We start from the raw sequence: 23197 nt of genomic DNA on the forward strand, positions 1-23197 counted from the left end.
GATAAATGCATATCAACAGACTGCATGGTGTCCCTCACTCTAGGGATGAATTTGGTGGAATCACAGGTGGGAGAATTTTGGAAATACTGCTGCATTCCGGCCATCAATTCCACACAATGTCTGCTGAGCACCACACAGGCTCCCAGAAATGCTCCTGTGCATCATCTTATTCGCCACTCATTTTAATAACAGGTCTCTAAACTCTATGGGTTGCCAGCCAGGTCCCTGCCTGCACCTCCTCAGCCATCAAAAGCACCCGCTGGGTCTGCTGCGGGCGTCTCGCCCCCGGGTAAATGCTTCTCAGGGTTGTAGTGAAACGAGCCCAGCTGAAACCAGGGCTTTCACTTGCACCCGTCCAGCTGCAGCCTGTGCCCAAGACCCCAAAGAAACTACAAAAACCTGAAGTTAAGCTGGTGCAGGCAAGAGAAATGAAAAAGCAGCAGGAACCCCACAGGCTGCAAGGTACGGCTCGTATTCAGTGGTATCCCAGGCTCTGGCTCTGCTGCTTCCAGAGTGGATTAGTGTTCACGGCTTTTATGCTTTATCTAAGACGACTTTGTAAACATGCTCAGAAGAACTTCCCTCTGGGACAAAGTCTGCTTCCCACAAAGGACACCCCGAGCGAGCGGAGCATCCCACCAGGCACAGCACCGAACAAGCAATATTCCTTTATGGAGATGCCACCTGAGCCTGTGACAATGACAGCAGCAGCATCCACGCTGCAGCCGGTGCCCCACAACCACCAATACCCCAGCACCCCGCGCCCCCCACGTTTGCATGTCAAGGAAGGAAGATGCCCTGCTCAGACCTGCACTGAGACACCCACCCGGGACGGCGAGTGAGCAGCGCGTCCCTCAAGGAGCCATGTGCATCTATTCTGCAAGGCTTTCACAACACCCACGGGAAGAACAGCTCCCACGGGATAAGCATCCAAAATACTGCACAATCCAAACTGATCCTAGGGGTGTGAAGCCACTATGTGAAGAGTGACCCCACTTCACAGGCGAACCTGCAAGTACGGAGGTGTCTGCAGTGATGGTTTTACAGTGGAAACCCCGAGCTGGGTGGTTTGGGTAACTATAAATCATTCACATTTGAGGGGGAAAGAGCCCGCACAGGCAGCAGAGCCCACCCTGAGCTATGCAGCTGTACCTGGAGGTGCAATCCCAGCCTCAAAACACAGTGTTTCCCAGGGACAGCACGGCAGGACTCTCCCAAAAGGTTCACACAAAGTTGGGCATTTCCTGTTCCAGTAAAAATGAAAAAAAAAACCCCAAGCAAACACTCAGAACCCAAATATCCCACAGCATTTATGGCTCTAGGGTAGGCTGCAAGGGGCAAAGAGAAGGGCTAGGAAGACAGTGCATGTCTGGTCACTCAGTCAAGACGAGAACCAACGTGATGGATGAGAACTGAGTGGTTTCCATCATTGGGAAGAAATAAACCACAATTCAATTCCAGGCAGGTTACACCATTTGCCATTGTGCCATCTGAACCTGTGATTTATTTAAAGTCCCCAAAGCATCTCAGTTTTACTGAGTCCTCAGTGAAACACCCCCATAACCGCTGCTTCGGACGTGCCAATGCCTGTGCTTGCCTGTGCCTTCCCAAAGGCTCTCGATGGTCCGACCACAGGTCACCCCCCCCAGTTAAACCCTGCAGGTCCACCCAATGGCAACGGGTGACAGGAGAGCTTCTTCTGAAGCAGCTGTTGGGTTCTGAAAGTTAAACCATTCTTCAACCTAAAATCAGCCAAGGGAGAACGTTAAACTTTGGCCAAGCCACCCACCACCACGACGCACAGCACGTGGTCCTGCTCCGAACCACCCCGTGATGCTGGGTGACTGGTTGTGCTATTTGAAGCTGCCCTTCTCCTCCTACTCCAGCAGACTATTTCAGGCCTCGTTTATAATTGGAAAGAGGCAGCATCTGTTTTTGCAGACTACGAGGTCACAACTTCACTAATAACCACAGCACAGCCCAACACCGTTAGCGAGTACACCAACCCTGCATCCAGGACAGAAAGGTGGTTACAGAGATGTTTTGACCTGGTTTATTATCTTTTAACTCATTGGTTTGTCCTCCAAACACAGAGCAGGAAGACAAGCAGGCTCTGCAATGTTCGACATGCGTTTTAATAGTGTTTTATTCCCCTTTGGAGGCTACATGAACACCTTGCCAGCCTTGCCCAGAACTCAATGACACGAGCAGCTCAGGAGCACTGGGAATTGTCTCCAGCCACTCACAGGCTGATGTTACAGAGGACTGGCAAACGTGCAGCCTGTCCTTGAAAAACAAGGGATGGGGAAATTCTGAAATAATCACTTTAGTTTCAGTTGAAGCACTTAGAAGACAAGGAGGACTTAAACAAGAACTTACTGCTGTTTATCAAGAACAAAACACATCAAACCTCTAATTTCTGTAGGAAGGGGAAAAGGAATAAAGATTTCAGAGAGACCTCTGATAGCGTCTCACAGGACATCCCTGTAACACAGCTAGGGATGCCGAAGCGGGACCAAGGCAAGTGCACCACTGTTGAGAAGACCACCAGTCATTGTTCTCTGAGCACAGACTGGGAGGACCTCACCTAAGCGGGTTCTAGGAGAACCCATCCCAGCTCTGACACTGCTTGGCGTTTTCATGCACAACTTGGCAGACGGCAGAGGAAACACGCTGCTTGCCTTTGAAGGCTACACCAAGCTGAGAGGGACTGCAAGCACGCAGGAGGACAAGATCAGAATTCAAAACAATCCTGACACTTTAGATGAAGCAATCTGGGGGAAAAAAAAAGGGACTCAATTCAGCAAGGACAAGTGTGAGGTAATGTGATTTGGTAAGAATAATTAACCGGGCAAATATAAAATGAGGAATGAGAAGCAGGAAAAGTTCTGGAGAAGAATGAAGGAATGAATGAATGAATGAATGATGAAGGGTCAGTGGGGTAAAAAAAAAACCCCAAACACCTGTGCAAAAGTAAAAAGCAAACACACTGGGGTGTATAAACAGGATCGTTGTATGCAAAAGACCTGAAGTAATCCCTTATTCTTTTGAGGAAAAACCAAAGAGCGGCTTCAGTCCTGTACTGCATCGACTCTTCATGAAGGATGATGGCCCAGAAGAGAGTAACTAACAACTGCAGCCTGAGAAAACACGACCCAAAAAGAATGATCAAATGAACCAGCGTGGATTAATCTATATTGGCAGCGACTGAGGAGAGACGCGATAGCATCTTCCAAGTATCTAACAGGCGCCTGCAAGGAGGGAGGGAACTTTTCTGCCTGTGTCCAATAAATGGAAAAAGAGCAATTGTGAAACCAAACTGAAGGAGATGACATTTCTGTTCAGACTGTAAGAAAAACCTACTGGCAGGGCTGCTAAACGTCAGGCAGATTGTCCCAGGAACTTAGGCAGCTCTGTCAGTCAAAGTTTTTAAGAATGAATATGATAAACATCTGTCAGGAAGGGGGTGGCTATCACTGATCCTGTGCAGGGGCAGGACATGGACTGAATGACCTCTCAAGGTCTTCTCCAGCTCCGTACTGAATAATGGCCTCATACGTAAATGACCATAATAGCTGGAAACCTGCTGTGCTGACACAGCCCGACCAATGTTATTTGTGACCTCTTGTAGCGATCACTGTTTGCAAGTGACAAGCTGTTGCTGTCAGAGGAAAATGCCTGTTCGAGGGAGGGTCCTTCCAAGCAGGACAGGGACAGCGGTACCCAAGGTTATTATCTGGGAACTTGAATGAGCAATGGGGAAAAGATACTTGTTAAAAAATAAAAGTGAGTGGAAGGATGACACAGTCCAGATGGCACAGACTACCTAACAGGGTTGGCCACCCTGCTTCAGAAACCAGGAGCAACTGCTTGGAGCCTGTGCAGCACCGCAGGCTGATTTCACTTCTACAGGAGGGAGCTACAAGCAAAGCAACTGCTCAGCAGTAACCACAAGACAGCAGCTCTCAAGAGCGCTGCTCTGCCCCTTACCACAGCCCAGCACTTCTGGCTGAAATCACACTCAGCAACACCTAGTTGTGCAAACAATCCGTTCGGTTAAAAATCTCACCAGCAGAAGCTCATCGATTGACCGATGTACCCCTGTATCACCAACACCCACCACCCAAACCTCTGCAGGCAGGGAGCGCTGCTGGGATTTAAACCGCATTACCATAGGACAGGGGAGCCCAAGCAGCCACCCATCAGGGACATGAAGTTGCCAGAAGAAGATGGCATGTCCCAGGTGCTCCTGCCCTGCTGCCTGGGAAGGGGCTGGGCTGGATGGGCACCTACAGGGGCTCCTACCGTCCTGCCCATTGGAGGTAAAATAACCTCTCCCAGCCCTGCCACTGGCCTTGCACCACACAGAAGCTGCACCTTGTGACTCTGCATGGCGTGCCACAGGATCACAAAGCCAGCAAGCCACGTCATGTGCTCAGCAAAAGCTGCTTCTCACCTGTAGCAGGGAGAGATGCTTATACAGCGAAGGGGAATAGAGGGTCAAGGGCTGGATGGATGGACCTCCCACCTTTAATGACCTCTAAAGCTGCAGGAACCAAAAGAGCTGAGTTACCAACACAGGTGTGAGAGGTTGCAGACTCCCTCGCAGCCTTGACAGGATGGGTCCTGCACCCCCGTTTTGCAGCCACCTTCTCGGTTCAAAAGCAGCATCGACGCTTAACTGCTGAAGCCACAGCCCTCACACCCATCCCGCACCCACTGAAGTTACTGGACTCAGCATCGAGCCCCAAGAGCTGCGCCCAGCACGGGGAGGGCAGGGCTGCTCACATCCCTCCTCATCTCCAGCTGGTCCAGAGACTCCCCCGGCCTCCGAGGGCTCCCCGCAGCTGCTGGCACCGCCACCCCTCCGCGGGGGTTTAACCCGCGCGGTTCCCACAGCCCACCAAGGGTCCTGCCGCAAACATGAGGTGCAGAGAAGCGCGTCGCCCAAGCGAAGCCCAACACAGCCCATCACAGCGGACAGCCCGCCCGGCACCCCGCAGCCCCCCGACCCTCCGCGGGTGCCCCGTCTGCAGCACGCCCCGCGGCCCAGCGGGCACCCCCGGTCCCAGCACTCACGGTCCCGGCACCCCCGGCCCCGCTGGGCGCGGCACGGCCGCGGCGGGGGTCCCGTAAGCCACGGTCCCGCGGGGGGCTGGCGAGTACAGGATCCCGCCGGGTCCGGAGCGCAGAGGCTCAGCGGGACCCTGCCCGTCAGGTCCCGCAGCGCCCGCCCGGGGCCGGACCCCACCGGGTCCAGCCGGGCCCGGCTCCCGGAGCATCCCCGGCGGCTCCCCCCGGGCTCCCGCGGCGGAGGCGGCCGAGCCCCCTTACCTTTGTGCCCGCCGAAGGCGCCGTACCAGGAGAGCGAGAGCAGGGCGCACAGGCAGCCGAGCAGCAGCGTGAGCGCCGTGCCGTTGCGGAGCCTCATCGCCTCCTCGCCGGCGGGGGCGGCAGCATGTCCCGGGCGCGGCGCGGCCTCGGCTGCCCCGGGGGCTTCGGCGAGCGAAGCGCGGCGCGGCGCGGAGCGGGACACACCGCCCGCACGCAGCGCCCGCGCCGGGCCGCGCCGCGCCGGGCCGGGCCGCTCCGGGCGGGCGGGGCGGGGCGGGGCGGGGCCGGGGGCGGGGCGGGGCGGCCGCGAGCGGAGGGCGCCCCCGTGCGGGCACTGGGGGGGTCGCTGCGGGCAGGAGGGGGGTGAGTGGGTGAGTGTGTGTGTGTGTGTGTGTGTGTGTGTGTGTGACTGTGTCTGCATGTCTGTGTCTGTGACCCTGTGTGTGTCTGTGTGCGTGTGTATATGTGTGTACATGTGTGTGTACACGTGTGTGAGCATGTGCACATGTGTGTGCGTGTGTATGTGTGTGTACATGTGTGTATATGTGTGTTTGTGTGTGTGTACATGTGTGTATATGTGTGCACACGTGCATACATTTATGTACATATGCATACATGTGTGTACAAACGCATACATGTGTGTACGTGTGTACACATGTGTGAGTGTGTGTATGTGTATGTGTGTGTCCACACATACACATACCTGTGTGCACACGTGTAGGCAGGCACATGCTTACACGTTACACATCTAAATGCACACACATGTCTGGCTTACTCACATCCATGGGCACACGCACACACACACACACACACACATCCGTTCATCGACACGGGTGGAACTAGGTGTGCCTGCAAGGGTGTGTGCACACCTGTGCGCACACACGCACACCTGAGTCCGTACGTCTCCACGTGTGTGCCTGCGCCCACAGGCCCATGGGTGCGCGTGCACGCGCCCACAGACCTGCCAGGGGGAAGCACACACCCCTGGGCACCGCGTGTGCGCGCAGGCCCTCGCGCAGGGTGCACGTGTGGACCCACACGGTGGTGTCTCTGTGCTCACGGACCCTCGTGCGGGGGTGACGCCCGGCCCCGGGGTGCACGCGGGTGCCCACGGAGGGAGGCGCGTGCTCAGCAGGGTGTGCAGGGGTGGGGTGGGGGTGCAGGAGGACGCGGTCTGGGTGCAGCAGCCCCCATGGCCGTGCAGTCGCTGCAGAAGCGATTCGTCCTGGGTAAGGAAACAGCATCTGGCGTTGACTGAGGGAAGATCAATGCCAGAGAAACACTGCAGATGGCCGCTGCCGCCCGGAAGGACAGCGTTGCTCTTCTGAAGGACCTGGCCTTCGGGGCTGACGGCCTCGAGCTGCCTGCCCAGATGAAGGGCGGAAGAAATGAGATTTAAGAATTACTTTGCTCATGTTTTCTCCCATTAATGGGTCCAGCTTTGTTTCCTTCTGGACCAGGAGGAGCCGTACAGCGAGGCCAGCCTCGAATCGCTGCGTTCGCATCCCCGGTGCACGCTGCTGTGGCTGTCGTGGGGCCAGACAGGAGGCATCAGCTCGTGTGCCCCGTATGCTGGTACATAACTCCTCTGGCAAAAGTTGTCATCTTCTATTCCCTGGAGCTGTTTTAGGGAGTAAATATTTCCCAGATGTGTAAATATGGTAGGACTGGCTTCCAGTGATCAAAGCCTGCTGTCTGAAATGTTTGGATCAGTTGAGAGGAACGTAAAGTGAAGCAGAGACGTGCCAGAGGCAGGAGTGTGATGCTCGGCCGTAGGCTCAGAGCCAGCCCAGGCTGCAGGCAGGGATGCACCAGGAGCCAGCCAGGCTCTGTGGGCACATCTCCTCCCAGCCGCGCTCCAGCCAATGTGGGAATCCTCCTGAAACAGGGAAACACCAGCAAACAGGTCCTCAGGTCTCTGCTCCAGTTCCTTTTAGAAAGGGGAGAGGTGAAGGGAGCTCAGTGCATGGGACAGAGTGCAGGGGCTGCCTCGGGGTGCTCCAGGTGATTTAGGTGCCTTGTTGAAAGCCACACGCGTGTATGAGGACAAGCACATTGCTGCAGGAGACACTCTTGTCCCCACCTGCATCTTTAGATGCTCCTCAGGTTTATTAAACAAGCCACACGTTCCAGATGTTGAAACGGCCTCTCCCAGGGGTGAGACAATTGGGTAGGACAGCAGCAGAGGGACCCAGCCCCCCAGACAGCTGCACAGACCCACTGACAGATGCAGCGAGGAGCTGCGGGGTCCCAGCACAGACATCTGCTCGTGCCAGGCACATCACCGAGTAGGGAGATGCTCTGAACATCACACTCAGGAATATTAAAAACCAACCCAACCCAAAACCCAAGGCTGGATCTGTGCTTCCTCATCTGGATTTTGCAAAGCATCACCCAAGCAAACATCCCCTGCAGAGCACGAGCCAGCAGCATGTCCCACATCTCAGAGCAGCCCAGCACGTGAGCGCATCCCCAGGGCCCCAACCCAGCACACCCACCCGTACCTCACTGCAGGTACAGCCCCAGCAATGGCATCCTCACCATTAGAGCAAAGAAAACAAGCCCCAGAAGCTCTGTCCCACCCAGCCCCGCTCACTTTCTCACCTTAAACCTACATGTTAAACCCAGGAGCCAACAGACTGTTCACAAGAATCAATGGCAAAAACCCTCCTGAGGTGGCAGACAAGGAAAAGCTGCTGGTGGGAAAAGCCTGTGAAATCCTATCGCTGCTGGAGAGTCAGGGGACTAGTATGACAGGGTTTAGTACACTAGATGTGGGGTGTTTATTTTCAGATGTGCAAAATGCCCCAACCACTCTGCAGATGTGGTGGAGAGGAAGAGAACAGAGTAACATTATTAATGTTTCTCCCAGACAATTAATTAGACCCTTTCCCAAGGATAAAGCTTAATCTGTTTTCTGCTGTTACACTTTGTCTTCATAAAAGTCAGAAGAAATGAACGAGCTTCATACCACCCTCGCAGGACAAAAACCTTGGGCTCTCCTGGCAAAAATGAGAGGCTGAGCAAAACCACCAGCACTTGTGACTTTCATATCAGACCAGCAAAGTTCCCTCTTACCCTTGAAGCCTCTTCCTCTTATCCCAGTTGTGGTTTTTATTCTGTTTTCAACAACCAAGTTTTAAGCTTTTGCAGAGCAAAGCTTAAAATACGAGCTGCAGATAAAGCTGGGCAGCGAATAAATGGAGTGAAGATGTTTTCTTGTAGGGAGATCTCACAGCCTTTGAACAGTTGATGTTGGCAGTAGTGAGCAGGCTGCAGAAATGAGGCCTTCCACTGAATGCACGCTGACTGCAATCCACAGGTCCTGAGGCCATTACAGAAATTAGAGAGAGAACATTTATTAGGACTAGATATAAAATGTAATCCAGATTTATAGCTGATTTTATCTAGGTCTCTAAAGAGCTTGGCTCTGGAGGTCGGCCCATCTGTGAGCAGGTCAGGCTCAGTCCTTCCTGCGCTGCCGTAAGCAAAGAGCACGGGCTGCTCTTCCAGAAACCAACAGCTCCTTTTCCTACATGTGTCACCAGCTGCTGTGTTCGAACATCACCAGGACTCCTTTCACTGGGGTACAAATGTGTCCAACCGCTCCTTAGCCACCAGAGATGATGTAGGACAGCGGGGTGCTCACCCTCACCTTGATGCTTTAATCCAGGGCAAAAGCTAACAGTTCCCAAAGCAACACTCGCCCCACGCAGTCTGTGTAGGATGCAAAAGGCTCCTTCTCACCTTGGGGAACACCACAGCCTTACATATTCGCACGCCCCATAGCCTTTGTGCCTGCTCTCTGCCGTTTTCCTTATCTGCTCCACTGTCTCAAGGAAAACACCCTCCCAGAGTTCCACCTCATGCCACTGAGGGTCGGTGCTGAGCCTGTGTAAACACCTGACAGGGCAGAGTTACCCTGCGGGAAAACTCAACCTCTAAACTGAGACAGCGAAACAACCTCCCTGCCCAGCTTTGCCCTGTGCTGTTGCAGCAGGGCTGTTCCTGCTTCGGAGGCGGTGAACAGTGTGTTCGTTGGGCTGGAGGAGGAGGGAAACCATCACGGGACTGGGCTGAGTCACCAGCAGCATCTGACCCGGCGTATCGAGAGGCTCCTGCACCTCTCCAGAAGCCTCTGGAAGGAACATGTGGCACCAGCGTATGGACCGTGGCACCCGGTCCAGCCCATCACCACCCATCACCTGCCCGCTGTGGCTGTGTCATCCCTCCATCACCGCACACCCATCCTGCCAGAGCCTGGGAGGTGCACAGGGGCCAAACCCACCCCTCTCCGCTAAATGGCAGCCCCCTCCTGCCCAGGTGCCAGGCCAGTGATGGGGACCCCAGGCTAGTGATGATTTAGGGAAGAATTCCCTCTGGAAAACCATCATCAGCTTCAGTTGTGGTTTGCAAGCAAGGAAAACACTGGACCCTCCCACACCACCACCACTTCACCATTTCATCCCACCAGGACTGCAAACACGGGAAGTTGGGACATAAGGAGGATTTCTGGTGACTGTGCCCTTGGAGCAAAAACCTTGCCAAATATTTTTAAACACTTCCCAGCAGAAGGTGGGTGTAGAGAGAAAGCAGAGCACTGCAGGGATGCTAATTGCTCCGTTTGGAGGCTTTCCTCCGTAATCTGGGAATTTGAGACTTGAACAGTTTGGGTTTTTTTTTTTTTTCCCATCCCATTTGCTGTTCCTTTGCTACATCCATCTGCAAAGCTGGCTGCTCAGCAGCTAGGGCTGACAAGCTGCTTTCTGGGCTGGGCTTAACATGATGCTATGGGAATCCTAAAGAGCCCCAAGAAAGCATCTGCCTGGCCGATGCTTCATGCTGAGAATGCCAAAACTTGGATCCTTCAGCAAACAGAGGGAGAAACATCTCAAGTTAATATATGTGGGAATACAGCACACAGCCTCTCCAGGGGGCTGAGAAACTGCCTGGAGGCACATCCCAGGACTTGGGGGCAACACAAAACGCTGGGCAGTCAAGGGCTGAGGTCTGTACTGGAGAAGGGCTCACTGGGAGGAAATCCCCAACCTCGAGGAGGAGGAGGAGGAGACATCTTGCTGAGTCACCCCTGTCCCGTGATGGGTGAGCTAAGCTAACAGCAGGCTGGTGAAAGCCTTGTTTTCCTTCTGTTTTGTAAAAGTGCATGATGTCACAACCAGAGAGCTGAGCGTGACTCAGCGCGTCTCACCAGGAGAAATTCCCTCTGGCATTTGGCCCCTTCCATAACTGCCAACTGGATTAAAGTTCACAGAGAGGAAAACTTAGATTTCTGCTTTTCATTTGATGCATCACCTCCTAATTATCGGTGCATCACCTGTTAATTTTCAATGCATCAATTAATCTGAGGACACAACTGGCTTGAAAAGACCCAGAAACATGAGGACAACCCACTGTGCCTCAAACGCCCAGGCAGGGATGGAGAGGGGAATAAGGAATTGGTTCTGTCAGGGATGGCAGCAACTCAGTGACTAAGCAATTTATCTGCTGGAGCTGGGTCTCAGAGAACCAACCTCTAGCTTTATAAATGAGACCAAAAGCATCTGTCAGGGTCATGAGAAACAGGACAGGAGATGGATGTGCCGGAGATGCTGCATGGCAAGGCAGAGATGACACTGGCAGAGTGTCCCTGCACCGCAAACCCTGCTGCCACTGGTCCCTCTTCTGATTTCAGGGAGAACAAACCACTCGAATGATGTCAAGCCAGCAACTTTCACCCACATTTTCAGAAATAAGGCAAAGAGGCAAAAGCGAAGGTGAGCGCACACCCAAACCTTCCGATATCTCGTGCTGTAAAACCTGGTGAATCATTCCCTGTGCAGCATTAATGAATGCTTAAACCTGAATCTGCTTATGTTTAAAGTTTAACTCATCACTTCATGGTGGAATATGGGCCATGTCATACCTAGAGATAGAAATTTCTAGAAACTCACAAACTCAGTTTGTGAGTTAAAAAGGGTAACCCTTTCCACTGTAAACACTGATCTCTGGAAAAGCATCATGATTTCAAAGTTGCCATGTATATGCCAAACATGTATCCATACAAAAGGTCAAGTGTTTTAACATACACACTGCAGGTCAAGATGTAAACTACCTCCCAGTGATGGAAATGGAAATGTATCCCTCTCTTGATTGCAGATGATGACACAGTTTCTCCGAAGTTTTTATTACCTTAAACCAAGAAATATGTCACTAAGAATCAGAGTGGTCAGGCCCTTGGGTGAGAGGAAATTAACACCAATGAGGAACCTAATAATCATTGATCCATCTATATTCAATTACACTTGGACGGCACAGACGGTGTGTTCTGCCAGCTGGACTCTCCTGTGCCTAGATTAAGAGGCCTGTCAACTGTATCTGATCTGCGAAAAAAATACTGCTGCCAACCAACTTGGGAAGCCCAGAACACCCTCCTTAATGTCAGTTGTTTTTACACTAGTATCTTTATTTTTAGTGTCCCTCCCCCCCCCTTTCCAAAACACTGGGTTCAAGACAGAGCATCAGCTGAAGAGATATTTAATCCTGCCACACTGAGCATGTAAACCCCTCGGCCAGTACTGCTGCCCCGGAGGTAGTGGGGTAGGCACACAGCTCCCACCTTCATCATGCTGCCTGGGGCTGGCTTTGCTTGAGTAAGACGGAGGTGAGAAACAGGACCAGGAGGAGAGAGGTGGGACTGGAGCTGAGAAGCAGGATCAGGAGGTGAGGAAGCGGGATCGGGAGGTGAGGAGTGGGACTGGGAGATGAGGAGCAGGGCTGGAGGTGCGGAGTGGGACTAGGACATGAGGAGTGAAGCCAGAGGTGAGGGGTGTGATCGGGAGGTGAGGAGTGGGATGGGGAGGTGAGAAATGGGACTGGGAGGTGAGAAATGGGACTGGGAGGTGAGGAGCAGAATGGGGAGGTGAGGAGCAGGGCCAGAGGTGAGGTGTGGGATGGGGTGGAGAGGAGTGGAATGGGGAGGTGAGGAAAGGGACTGGGAGGTGAGGAGTGGGGCCGGGATGTGTGCCAGGCCGCGCTGGGCTGAACTGGTCCCAGTAGTGCACAGCAGACCTGCCGTCGTGTCCCGTGGGTCCTGGCGGCCACGCGGCTGCCCAGGGGTACCGGTGCCGGGGCCGCTCCCGGCTGCGGGGGCGCCACAGGCGCTCTCGTGATCCTGTGGCAAGCGGGGCAGGGAGCGGGCGCGCCCGGCTGCGGGGCTTCGCAGGCTTTTCCGTTGCCGGAAAGCTGCCGTTGAACCGGAGCGAGAGAAGCCGTGAGCGGCCCCGGCACCAATGGGCCCTGGGGCGAGCCTGGAGCCGGGCGGAGCCTGGTCCCGGGCGGAGCTTGTCCCGGGCGGAGCTTGTCCCGGGGCGGGGCGCCGCCGCTATAAGGTGGCAGCGCGCAGCCCAGGCACCGTTCCGCCCTCCCACCGGCAATTCCTGCTGCGCCACAGCCATGGCGGCTCTGACGGTGAAAGCCTACCTGCTGGGCAAGGAGGAGGCGGCCCGCGAGATCCGCCGCTTCTCCCTGCAGCCCCCCGCCCGCTACCAGGCCATCCACGACCGCGTCGCCGAGCTCTTCCAGGGGCTGCTGCGGGCCGGGCCGCCGCCCGCCTTCCGCATGCACTACAAGGGTGAGCGGGGATGGGGGGCTTCTCCGCGGGCCGGGCCGGCGTCGCATCGGCGGGGGTTTGGCCCCGAGACCGGCGGCCCTGGGGGTGGGATGGCCTCCGGGCTGCCGGGCGTTCCCTGCCGCCCCCCCCTCCCCCCCGGGTGGGCTCCTCGCCTTAGGCCGTGTCCTGGCCGGGCACCTCATCCTGTGCTTTTCCCTTCCTAGATGAAGACGGGGACCTGATCGCGTTTTCCAGCGATGAGGAGCTGGAGATGGCGATGCCTTACGTACAGGATGGCGTCTTTCGTGTTTACATCAAAGGTGACGCAGAGGGCGGTAGCAGGTCACTGGCTTCCCTGGCAGGCCTCAGAACACGGGAGAGGCGAGCCCAGCCCTTCCCCTTGTCCTCAAGGGCCTGGTGTAACCTGCCGCCTTCGGGGGAGGGTCAATTAAGGGCAGGGTAATTCGACTAACACTAGAACGGACAGGGCTGGAAGGGGCCTTAAAGATCATGACGTTCCAACCCCCCTGCCATGGGCAGGGACAGTTGAATCCTGCCTGCTGGGATGGGTAGAAAGGGACCACAGCTTCTTCCCAGCCCTGTCACTGGCCCCTGTGCGAGTGAGCCACTGTTGGCTCCCAGGAAATGTGAGTCTGGTACTGATGTCGTTAATATTCCCAGCAGTGCATTAGGAAGCCCTAATTCCAGCTTAATCTTCAGTACCATAACTTCTTCCTCCCCCTGCACATCATGTAGACACCTGCAAAGCTTTATCTGCAGTCTGTGCAGTGAGTCACGCAAGCCAGTGCAGCTGCCCCTGCTCTCATCTGTTACGACTCTTGGCACTTCTTCCTAACTCCCTCTACAGAAAAATGTCCTTGCAGTGCTTAGGATGAGAAGCCAAACGGGATAGTGTGGTACTAATCTAAAGCAAACAGGCCAAGAGACTGTTGAGGATAAGGCATGCTTGGTTGAGGAGCAGGCATCTTTGCGGTGCCCCTTTGCACTTGGCTTAAGGTCTCTTAGATGCCCCCAGCTTGTTTTTGGCAATGGGTGTAAAAATAAACTGTCCTAGTAAGTCAATACTGCCCCGACAAGGGCTGTTTGTGCTTCCTTCTCTTGCCTGATTCCCGGCCTTTAAATAGTAACCTCATTCTTGATGCAAAGTTTCCTTCCCTTAACAGAGAAGAAGGAGTGCCGGCGGGAGCACCGCTCGCAGTGCAGCCAGGAGCCGCCCCGCGACATGGTGCACCCCAACGTCATCTGCGACGGCTGCGAGGGACCGGTGGTGGGTGCCAGGTTCAAGTGCACCGTCTGTCCAGACTATGACCTGTGCAGCACCTGTGAGGGCAAAGGCATCCACAAGGAACACAACATGGTGATGTTCCAAAGTCCTCTGCTAAATCCGTTTGAGGTGAGCAGAACCCTTGGAAGGGAGCTAACGAATGGGATGTTCATCCCGTCTAAGTCAGAAGATTCAGTTACTCAGAATCTCTCTGAAGCCACATGCATGTTCCCCTTCACAGTGGCTTCCCCGGGGGCGCTGGCTCCGTAAGATGCGGCACGGTGTTCCACCCTTCCCCTGGATGCACTGCTGGGGATATCCCGGCCCTGCAGCTCCATGCCAGAACTCGGAACAAGCCCAGACAAGTGCTGCAGCCTCCAGTCCGCCCCCTGCAGAAGGTAAGAGGAGATGATCTGGTAAACAAGATGGGAGTTGGAGCCATAGTAATTGAAGTTCTGCAGCCCAGGGTGGAATCTGGGTGGTAAAATAGACATAGCGACTACTCTAAATTGATTAAAATAATTAGCACCTTTCATAGCAGAGGGGGGTGGTTTTAAGGTGTACTTGGGCCCACACAGGATGCAGTGTATCTGGAGCCAAACAAAGCTGAGCTGTTGGGTCAAGCATGTCACTACTCCAGATCTGCCTTTCAGCATGGCTAATGAGCCTTAACAACGCTAATGCTGCTGGCTTTCAATTCCAGAGGTAGCTCAGAGGCTTTTTGTCTCTCTGCTGCCTTTGTTGCACTGTGTGAGTGCACCAAGATCTTGTGGGGATACACTGGCTCTGTGGGTGCTTTTTCCTTCCAAGCTCCTGTGTGTGCTAACAGAAATTGTTTTTCTAGAAGCTTCTACTAACAGCCAGCCTCAGGACCCCAACGTCACCTTCTTAAAGAATGTTGGGGAGAGTGTTGCAGCTTTTCTGAGTCCCCTGGGTAAGTGACTTACAGTTTATCCCCATCCCCAAGGCTGGCTTAAAAGTCCCTTTTTGTTAAAAGAGCTTTTGTGACTGATACTGGAATTGCCTCATGCTACTAAGCCTCAAAAGCTTAACTTATTCCTGGTACTAATAATGCCTAGGCTTAGTGTAGCCACTCAGTACCTTTTCAGGGCCCTCCTTTGGAAGGAATGAGGAAAGACATCACTAACATGTCACCAGTGTAACTTTTAGAGCCAGCAGTGACTTCAGGATTTTGCCTGGCTTGTGTGGATGCACATAACTTCTGCCCTGACCCTCTAAACTTGTCTGTCTAGAGGAAGATTCACTTGGTGCTTAACTATTACTTGTGTCAAGAATGCTTTGCATTTTAATTCCTACATGTTACATGGCAAGCTACAGGATGACAGAACTTTACAGCAGTTAGATGAGGACTGATGTGTGCTTGTTCTGGGCTGTGCTTTGGAAAAACCTCTGTAAGGCTTTCTCCATCTCCAATGTGTTCCTAGGTATTGATGTTGATATCGATGTGGAACATGGGGGACAGAGAAGCAAAGTGACAAGTCCTCCCAATCAAGAGAAGAACAATGCTGAGTCAAGCAGCAGTACTCCTAACCAGAACATGCAGACCAAACCAGACTGGAACACCACAGATTCTGCTACAGCAGTAAATGTTGTTGCAGAGCAGATACAAGACATGGTGATAGATCCAGTGCCCACACAAATGGAAGATGGCAGCTTCCAGTGCCAGGTACAAGAGCCAAGACACCAATATGCTTGCTGAGAGTTTACTAGTAAGAAAGATAATAACTTATCATGCATTGAGGGATTGAGTATTGAGATGTTCAGCAGATAAAGTGAGAGCACACTTGCTGGGACTTCATGTAGATAAAACCATTTTAAAGGCAGATAGTAGGAGCGTGCATCCTACCTGGAAAGCAGTGCAGAACCTGGACCTCTTCTCTTTCTGTTACAGGAACACAGTGAGTCCAGTTGTTCGTCAGGGGGTGATGAGGACTGGACCCACTTATCTTCCAAAGAAGTGGATCCTTCCACAGGTGAACTGCAGTCTCTGCAAATGCCAGAGACAGAGGGTCCCAGCTCGCTGGATGTATCCCAGGATCCTCCCCAGCTGGGACCCACAGGACTGCGAGAAGCTGCACTCTACCCACACCTCCCACCAGGTATGTGAACGTGTGTAGGGCTTCTAACTGAGAGTAGTTTCCACATGGGAACTGCCAACATGCCTGACATACTCAGACCTGTTTTTAGAGCTGGTAGAAACCAAGGTCACAAGTTACAGCTAAACTTGCCTGTAACTTGATTAGCGAGTACAGCAGCTCTTGCACCCCATTAGAGATGGGGGATTCTCCTCTTAAATGTGGGCAGCTAAGCCTTAACAAGACTCCTGACCTTAGCCTAATATGCTGTTCAAGCAACATGTATCATGTAATCACATCCTCGCTCTGTACCCTTCAAGGGAGCTCTTTAATGCCAGGTGCACACCAGGATCTGTTCTGGTGGGAGTCAGTAAGTCTGCCAGCCCACATACCTGAGCTGAGCAGACTACAGTAGGGCCAGCTGGGGCTGATGCAGTGGTTTTTCTTACTTGCAACAGCTGGCTGTGTATCTTATCTGCCCTCCTAAGAGACAAAAGGAGAATGTCTCCTAGCATTTAACCAGCTCACCTAGCTTTACTAGGATTAGTGCCAGCCTACCCACTGCAGGGTATTAGAACCCTGGGTGGCTTGCTGCTTGCATGAAGTATTTCAGCTTCAAACTGTTCTCTCAACAGAAGCAGACCCTCGCCTCATTGAGTCACTGTCCCAGATGCTCTCTATGGGCTTCTCTGATGAAGGTGGCTGGCTCACTCGACTCCTGCAGACAAAGAACTGCGACATCGGGGCAGCACTAGATGCCATCCAGTATTCCAAGCAGCCACCTCACTTGTAGTAGCCTGTGTAACACACACCACTTTCCTTCTCACTGAAAGCAAATGATGCAGTTACACCTTCCTCAGTGGTTCATCTTTCTTCTTGCTAAGGGTTTCTGTCTTACGGTCCCATGTGCTTGTAGAATGGAGAAAAAATAAATACTACATCCTGTGCTGAGTCTGTGTGAGTGTGTAAGTATCCCAGCTGTACTGGTTAAGAGCTAAGAGCATGTGATTTTTATCAGGCAAGGGCAGCCTGCCTCTTTACCCCATACCTTTGTGTATGCTAAGGTCTGTGCTTCTGTAGAAAGCCCAAATGCTTTGCTGGCACTGAAGCCTGCATTGCTCTAGAACATCTAACCACAAAGGGGGGGAAACACAGGGACAAAGAGGTGTAGTTTTAATGGAAGATTTAATCACCGCTTAATTGGACTAGCCAAGAGCCATGGGACATCCCCCCCCCGACCTACTTCCACTCTTACTTGGAACTGATGAGGTTACTAGACAACAATGTGTAACCTTAGCCCTTGCCTGCAGCAACACTCCTACCTTTGGCTCTATGGCTGCATTTGGGGGAAGGGCAAGTGAAGCACTCCACTCCTACTCTAAGCTTACAGAACTGCACTGCTAGTCTTGCCTCAAAATACCAAACACAGAGACAAAAAGGTAATGCCAAAGCAGCCTGAACTCAGAGATCATCATCAAACTCCTCACCTGTACAGAAGAGGTATTCACAAGAAACAGCACTAGGTTTTGGCCCAGGGTTACAGTTCCCAAGAGGGCTTGCCTGCCTTCTGCTCTCCAAACAGCACCTGCCTGTAGCGGGTTCCAGGATGCCAGATCCCACCTTTATCAATGGGCTCTGAGCTGCTTTGAACAGCACATCCTCCTCAACTAAGCAGCTGCTGCTAGGCCCTGTGGTGCCAGGCACCTCCGAGGCAAGCTGCTCAGTTCCAGCAACACACCTCCTAAATCTGAAACTTGAATGTGCAGGCAGAGCTCTTCCACCTTGTTCAGAGCTCCCCCCGGCACTACCAGCATCCGCTGCCGCGGTGCCATGGAGTCCCAACCTTCCGCTGCCCTCCTCTGGTGATGGAGCAGCCCTGGCAGCGCTGGAGCTGTCAGAACACGGCAGGAATTTTTCCCACTTGGAGGGTTTGGTACAAGCAGGTGAGGTTTGTGTGTTCTCCTTGGGCACGACGGAGTCAGAGACAGCAGGAACCATACTGTCTCCAGAAAGAGCGTCTCCAGCATCTCCAGCAGGCACTGCTGCTAAGCATTTCTTGTGCTGTAAGAAGAAAGGGAGTTGGTTATAAATCACAGAGCTGTAGGGGCTGGAAGGGACCTCCAGAGATCATTGGGTCCAACCCCCCCTGCCAAAGCAGGATCCCCAGGACAGGTCACACAGGGAGGTGTCCGGATGGGTCTTGAATACCTCCAGAGAAGGAGACTCCACAACCCCTGGGCAGCCTGTCCCAGGGCTCTGGCACCCTCACTGGGTAAAAGTTCTTCCCCATGTTGGTGCGGAACTTCCTGTGCTCCAACTCGAGGCCATTGCCCCTTGTCCTGTCCACACAGACCACTGAGAAGAGGCTGCCCATGTCCCTCTGTGTCCCATCCTTGAGATATTCATAGACCTCCCCTTCGTTTCTCCAGGCTGAACAGCCCCAGCTCACTCAGCCTTTCCTCACATGGGAGATGCTCCAGGCCCTTCATCATCTCTGTAGCCCCTCTGGACTCTCTCCAGGAGAACCCTGTCTTTTTTATACCAGGGAGCCCGGAACTGGACACAATAGTCCAGGCGGGGCCTGACCCTGGCACACAACAGCCAAGCTGCACAGAAAGCAGGCAAAGAAAGAGCACACAGGTCCTGCAGGTAGACCCAAAATGCCCCCAGCCCTCTGAGGCAGAGCTGAGGCTGATGTGCTGGGTGGGCCAGTTTCCCTGGCGCTGCAGGAAATCTAATCCCAGCAGCCTCAGTAACTGCACACAAACAGGTGCCGCTGCTTGGTAAAGAAAAGGAGGGCAGTTTGCAGCTCTGCTGATGTAGGAATCCAGCTCAAGAGCTCAGCTTACACAAGCCAGCATTGTTTCTGCCTGACCAAAACCTTTCAGAAAAACTCCCACAACTTTCTTCTCCTCCTCCCACATCACACACACATCAGATCACAGGAAGACTCCTAACGCGTCAGAATTATGACACAAAGGAGGTCAAGAGAACACTTTTGTTTTACAGGTGGGAAGTATCTTCTACAACTAAAATACCTCAGAGGTTTTAACCTTTTTGGCTCGGTAGGCAAGCTGGAAAAATCCATTTTCTTCAGCATACTCCCGAACATCACTGGAGATGAAGCTCTTCTGTTGTTTCCTGGCAAGAAAACAATTCACAAAGAGGACAGATTAGCTCCACTGTGATTGGTTTTTTTCTCCCCTCATACAAATTTCCAGAATTGTTCATAAAATGCATGACTCCAGCAATAAGAGAAGTTTCACCCCCCAAATACCACATCCCTGCTCAGCTCTGATCGTACGTGGCAGCCTGTACTTTGTTCAGCTATCAGAGATGAGCTGCCTCTCACACCTCCAAACCAAATGTCACCCCTCAGGGGCAGAAACAAACAAACAAAAAAAGGTTTTTCTGTACCTTTGTTCTTCCACAGCATTCTTCCTTCTGGAACAGAACCGTTGCCTTTCTGTAACTGCCTCCTCCTCCTCCTCATCTCCCTGATCTTCACTGTCCTTGTCCAGGTATTTACTCCAGCGACTGATCTCTGCCCTTCCCTCCTATAACATCAGAAAATTACTGAAAACAGTGAAATACAGGTTCTTGTTTTCAGCACTGTTAAGCATGTGCTGAATGTCCTATGTCATGTTCTCAGGTTCAGTATCCTAGTTGAGCAGAGAGTTTCTGCATACGTCTCACTCTCTGCTGGAGCCTCTCATGGAACACGCTATTTCTGTCTGAACCCAAATCAAGGGGTCACTGACTTTGCTTTGATTCACCTAGGTCAGCATGCCTCAGCTTTGTAGGGAGTTATCTTACCTGCTGGCCTGAACTGTCTTCATGTTGGGCTGCTAAATTTTTGCCATCACTTACAGATTCTTCTACGCACCTAAAATAGATGTTTAAGCTATAGAGTTTCTAGAACACACTTCTGTCTGTTGGTTTAGTTTTCAAATCAACCAGTCACAGCACAAGAGATTGGATAGAAAGCATGGATAGGAACACTGAGCACTCTCTTAGCAAACAAAAAGGATCTATAGAAGAGCAGATATCAAATGAAGGATTTGTAATATATATTGCCCAAACACTTAAAAAAAATGTTCTAGCTGGAGAATAGCCCTGAAAAAAACCTAGTTAGAGGACAGCCCTTGTTCTTTCTAAGCAGTGTAGCACATTTGATCTAAAGCTGTTACTCATGATATGATAAATTCTAATTGATCGTAACTAGGGATATAACAGCATGTCTTTGGGGACAACAGCTTAAACCCACTAATTACTGAATCATAGTTTTGGCTGGGAAAAGAACTCAAAGGCCCCCAGCCCCTCCCTGCTATGGGCTGGGACACCCCTCACTAGCCCAGGGTGCCCAAAGCCCCATCCATCCTGACCTTGAACCCTGACAGAGATCCAGGGGCAGCCCCAGCTTCTCTGGGCACCCCATACCAGGGCCTCCCCACCCTCACAGTGAAGGCTTTCTACCTTATGTCTAATCTAAGTCTCCTCTCTTTTAGTTTAAAGCCATTACATCTCAGGCAACCAAGGAAAAAGGGAAGCTATTTCACAATGTTTTGAATTTCACAATGTTTTGAGAACAGAAATAGCAACCCTTTTTGATAAAGCGAACAATGAGTCTTCTTCCCAAACCTTAACCCTGAACCACTGCATATGCATAACTAAGTTATCTAACTAGCTTTGACTGATTTCTGAAAATAACCTTGACTAAAAAGGAAGCTGGACCAGTTCAAGCCCAGTTCAAGATTAGGTGACTCGTAATCAGATTTAGAAACAAAACAAACAGGAAGGTGCTCAGATTTTCCATCCCAGCAGGAATCACACCCCAATGTTTCCACTAAACAAATCTTTTTATCAGTAACAGCAGCAATTACTCAACAGATTCACAGTGTGGAACCCCCAAATGCCCACAGGTAGGTAGCAACAGCTTCGAGAGGAGGATGTGTTCTCTCTGAGGATGCACCTCTGCACTGCTTCTGGGTCTGTAAAACGGACACCTCCACAGTCAGCTCAAACAGTAAATAAAGAAGACCAATTAAAAAACCCAAACCCAAACCCTAGTGCATATATTTTAAGGGGTAGAAGCCTGACCAGTGCATACTACCAGTCAAGTAAACCTATCTGAAAAATACCCCTTGTCAAAAGACACATGCCAGGGCCCTAAGGCCAACGAACAGCTTGCTCCTACGAGGTGACAACACAACCAGCATACGTTGTGGCCTTACAACAGGACAGACAACCCTCCTCTGAGCTCTGGTGAGGCAACAGGCGTGTGAAGATGTGCACGGCCTGCAGCACTGCAGGAGAAAGCAGCAGATAAAGACTGGACACCCTACCGAGACGCCCGACCAAGTGCTTCCTCCGCCTCGCCCTGCAGCAGGTTCAGCTTCTGGACGTGGCGCCTGCAGTCCAGCGCGGAGCCCTGGCCGTAGACCTGAGGGGAAGGAATCACCACTCAGAAGGCGGCTTAGGGAGCAGCCGTAAGGACACCGCGGTGAGGGAGGCTCCAGCCGCTGCCGAAGCGCCCCCGCACGCGTGCAGGGATGCGATGCACGGGACAGGGGTGCGGTGCACGGGGCAGGGGTACCCGCCGAACCGGGCTCCCGCCACACCGGGCTCCCCGCTGCTCCTCCCAGGCCTCCCCCGGCCCCTCACCTTCTGCAGCGTCTGCCGCTGGCCGCACACGCTGCAGCTCCACTTCCCGCTCCGCTTGGCCTAGGAGAGCGCAGAGGGGGTCAGTCGCTGCCCCGCCCGGCCCAGCCCAGCCCGGCCCGGCCCGCACCCACCTGCTGCACCTGGAAGAGGCGGCAGGAGCAGCACCGCAGGGCCCAGAACTGCGGCGCCATCCCGCGCCTTCCGGCCACGTGACGCCGCCCCTCTGCCCCCGGGGCCGCTCCGCTCCGGCACGGTCCGGCCCTGGCACCCGGCTCGGCTCCCGCACCCGGCCCGGCGGTCCCGGTCCCGCCCCCCCGCACCTTAGCAAGCGGCAGGGACGGGCCGTTCCGTTATCCCTAAGACCTGAGCTGTCTCCCCTGGGAAGCCGGCGATGCCAGGAGGAGTCTGCCAGGGCAGCCGGGGCGCTGGATAGAAGGGAGCTGCTTCCGGGGGAGAAACGTTTTGTCTTCGTACCTGAGACATCGGCAAGTGAATTCGGACCTACCTGGGGCTGCGGCAGCGTCTGTTAGAGAGAGACACCGAGTAATGGTTGGGGAAAAGAGAGAGGGAGGAAAAAAGGGGGATTAGGGGCGGGGGGGGGCGGGGGGGGGGTGTGTTTAGGGAAAAAGAGAAGGAAAAGAGAAAACAAGAACAAAAAAGAGAAAAATAAGGGGGGAGGTAAGATCAAAGGAACGGCAGGTACAGCCCAGCTCTGGCCCAGCACAGCTCAGCCAAGAAAAAGAGAAAATAAGGAAGGAAAAAAAGAAAGCAACAGAAAAGAGGTGTGCTGGTTCTGGCCAGGCCAGAGTCAACCTCCCCGAGGAGCCAGCCCAGTGAGCACAGGCTGTTTTCTGCAGGACCTGACATCAGTTCCCCATAAAAGGGGCTGGTTGGGGAGGGGAAGGGGCTTGGTACCTCTAAGGACAGACTGAGTGCAGCCAGGGTGTCCGGTGGGTCGGTCCTTGTGTCAGGCAGCACCCTGTAATCATTGGGTCAGTAAGGCAGCTTGTGTTATCACCGGGTGTAACTGGCTGTTGTTCTACATCCCCAGTGATTTCATCAGTAAACTGTCCTTATCCCAACCCACGGAGGCTCTGTCTGTCTCCTCTGGGAGTGAGGAAGCAGCGTGGTCCTCAGTCACTGGTTGGGGCTTAATCACCACAGTGGATAAAAAACAGGGAGGGAAGAGAAAAAGAAAACACAAATAAA

General features: G+C 53.1%; 3 protein-coding genes across 5 annotated transcripts in view; 1 reads left to right on the forward strand and 2 right to left on the reverse strand.

The window, feature by feature from the left end:
- MGAT4B (alpha-1,3-mannosyl-glycoprotein 4-beta-N-acetylglucosaminyltransferase B) overlaps window positions 1-5550 on the reverse strand; it is a 51258-nt gene extending 45708 nt beyond the window's left edge. Inside the window, exon 1 of the mRNA XM_084268789.1 lies at window positions 5335-5550. Within this exon, the coding sequence (XP_084124915.1) occupies window positions 5335-5431 (97 nt within the window). The 5' untranslated portion in view covers window positions 5432-5550. The remainder of the gene's footprint in view (window positions 1-5334) is intronic.
- A 6378-nt stretch (window positions 5551-11928) lies between these two features.
- Window positions 11929-17275, forward strand: SQSTM1 (sequestosome 1). 3 transcript variants are annotated; one of them, XM_084268611.1, is made up of 8 exons: window positions 11929-12054; window positions 13168-13263; window positions 14128-14357; window positions 14470-14626; window positions 15073-15162; window positions 15674-15915; window positions 16141-16348; window positions 16960-17275. In XM_084268611.1, the coding sequence occupies exons 2-8, from the start codon at window positions 13215-13217 to the stop codon at window positions 17115-17117; spliced, it is 1134 nt and encodes a 377-aa protein (XP_084124737.1). In that variant the 5' UTR covers window positions 11929-12054; window positions 13168-13214; the 3' UTR covers window positions 17118-17275. The 3 variants fall into 3 exon arrangements, with proteins under 3 accessions (XP_084124737.1, XP_084124735.1, XP_084124736.1); XM_084268609.1 differs by lacking the exon at window positions 11929-12054 and adding an exon at window positions 12742-12964; XM_084268610.1 differs by lacking the exons at window positions 11929-12054; window positions 15073-15162 and adding an exon at window positions 12742-12964.
- Window positions 17276-17490: 215 nt separating this feature from the next.
- MRNIP (MRN complex interacting protein) lies at window positions 17491-22179 on the reverse strand (the record flags this gene model as incomplete). Its single annotated transcript, XM_084268536.1, has 7 exons — window positions 17491-18385; window positions 19363-19465; window positions 19742-19881; window positions 20141-20210; window positions 21670-21767; window positions 21989-22048; window positions 22120-22179. The coding sequence occupies 7 exons, from the start codon at window positions 22177-22179 to the stop codon at window positions 17786-17788; spliced, it is 1131 nt and encodes a 376-aa protein (XP_084124662.1). The 3' UTR covers window positions 17491-17785.
- Between the last annotated feature and the right edge of the window lie 1018 nt (window positions 22180-23197).

Source organism: Gallinula chloropus (assembly GCF_964237585.1).
Source record: "Gallinula chloropus genome assembly, chromosome: 10".
Lineage (NCBI taxonomy): Eukaryota > Metazoa > Chordata > Aves > Gruiformes > Rallidae > Gallinula > Gallinula chloropus.

Excerpts from the sequence above, each read along its gene's own strand:
- SQSTM1 (XM_084268609.1), top strand. The coding sequence starts at position 12,787 with ATGGCGGCTCTGACGGTGAAAGCCTACCTGCTGGGCAAGGAGGAGGCG. Across the intron at positions 13,264-14,127 it reads CTTTCGTGTTTACATCAAAG|AGAAGAAGGAGTGCCGGCGG; the intron begins GTGACGCAGAGG and ends TTCCCTTAACAG. Across the intron at positions 15,916-16,140 it reads ATGGCAGCTTCCAGTGCCAG|GAACACAGTGAGTCCAGTTG; the intron begins GTACAAGAGCCA and ends TTTCTGTTACAG.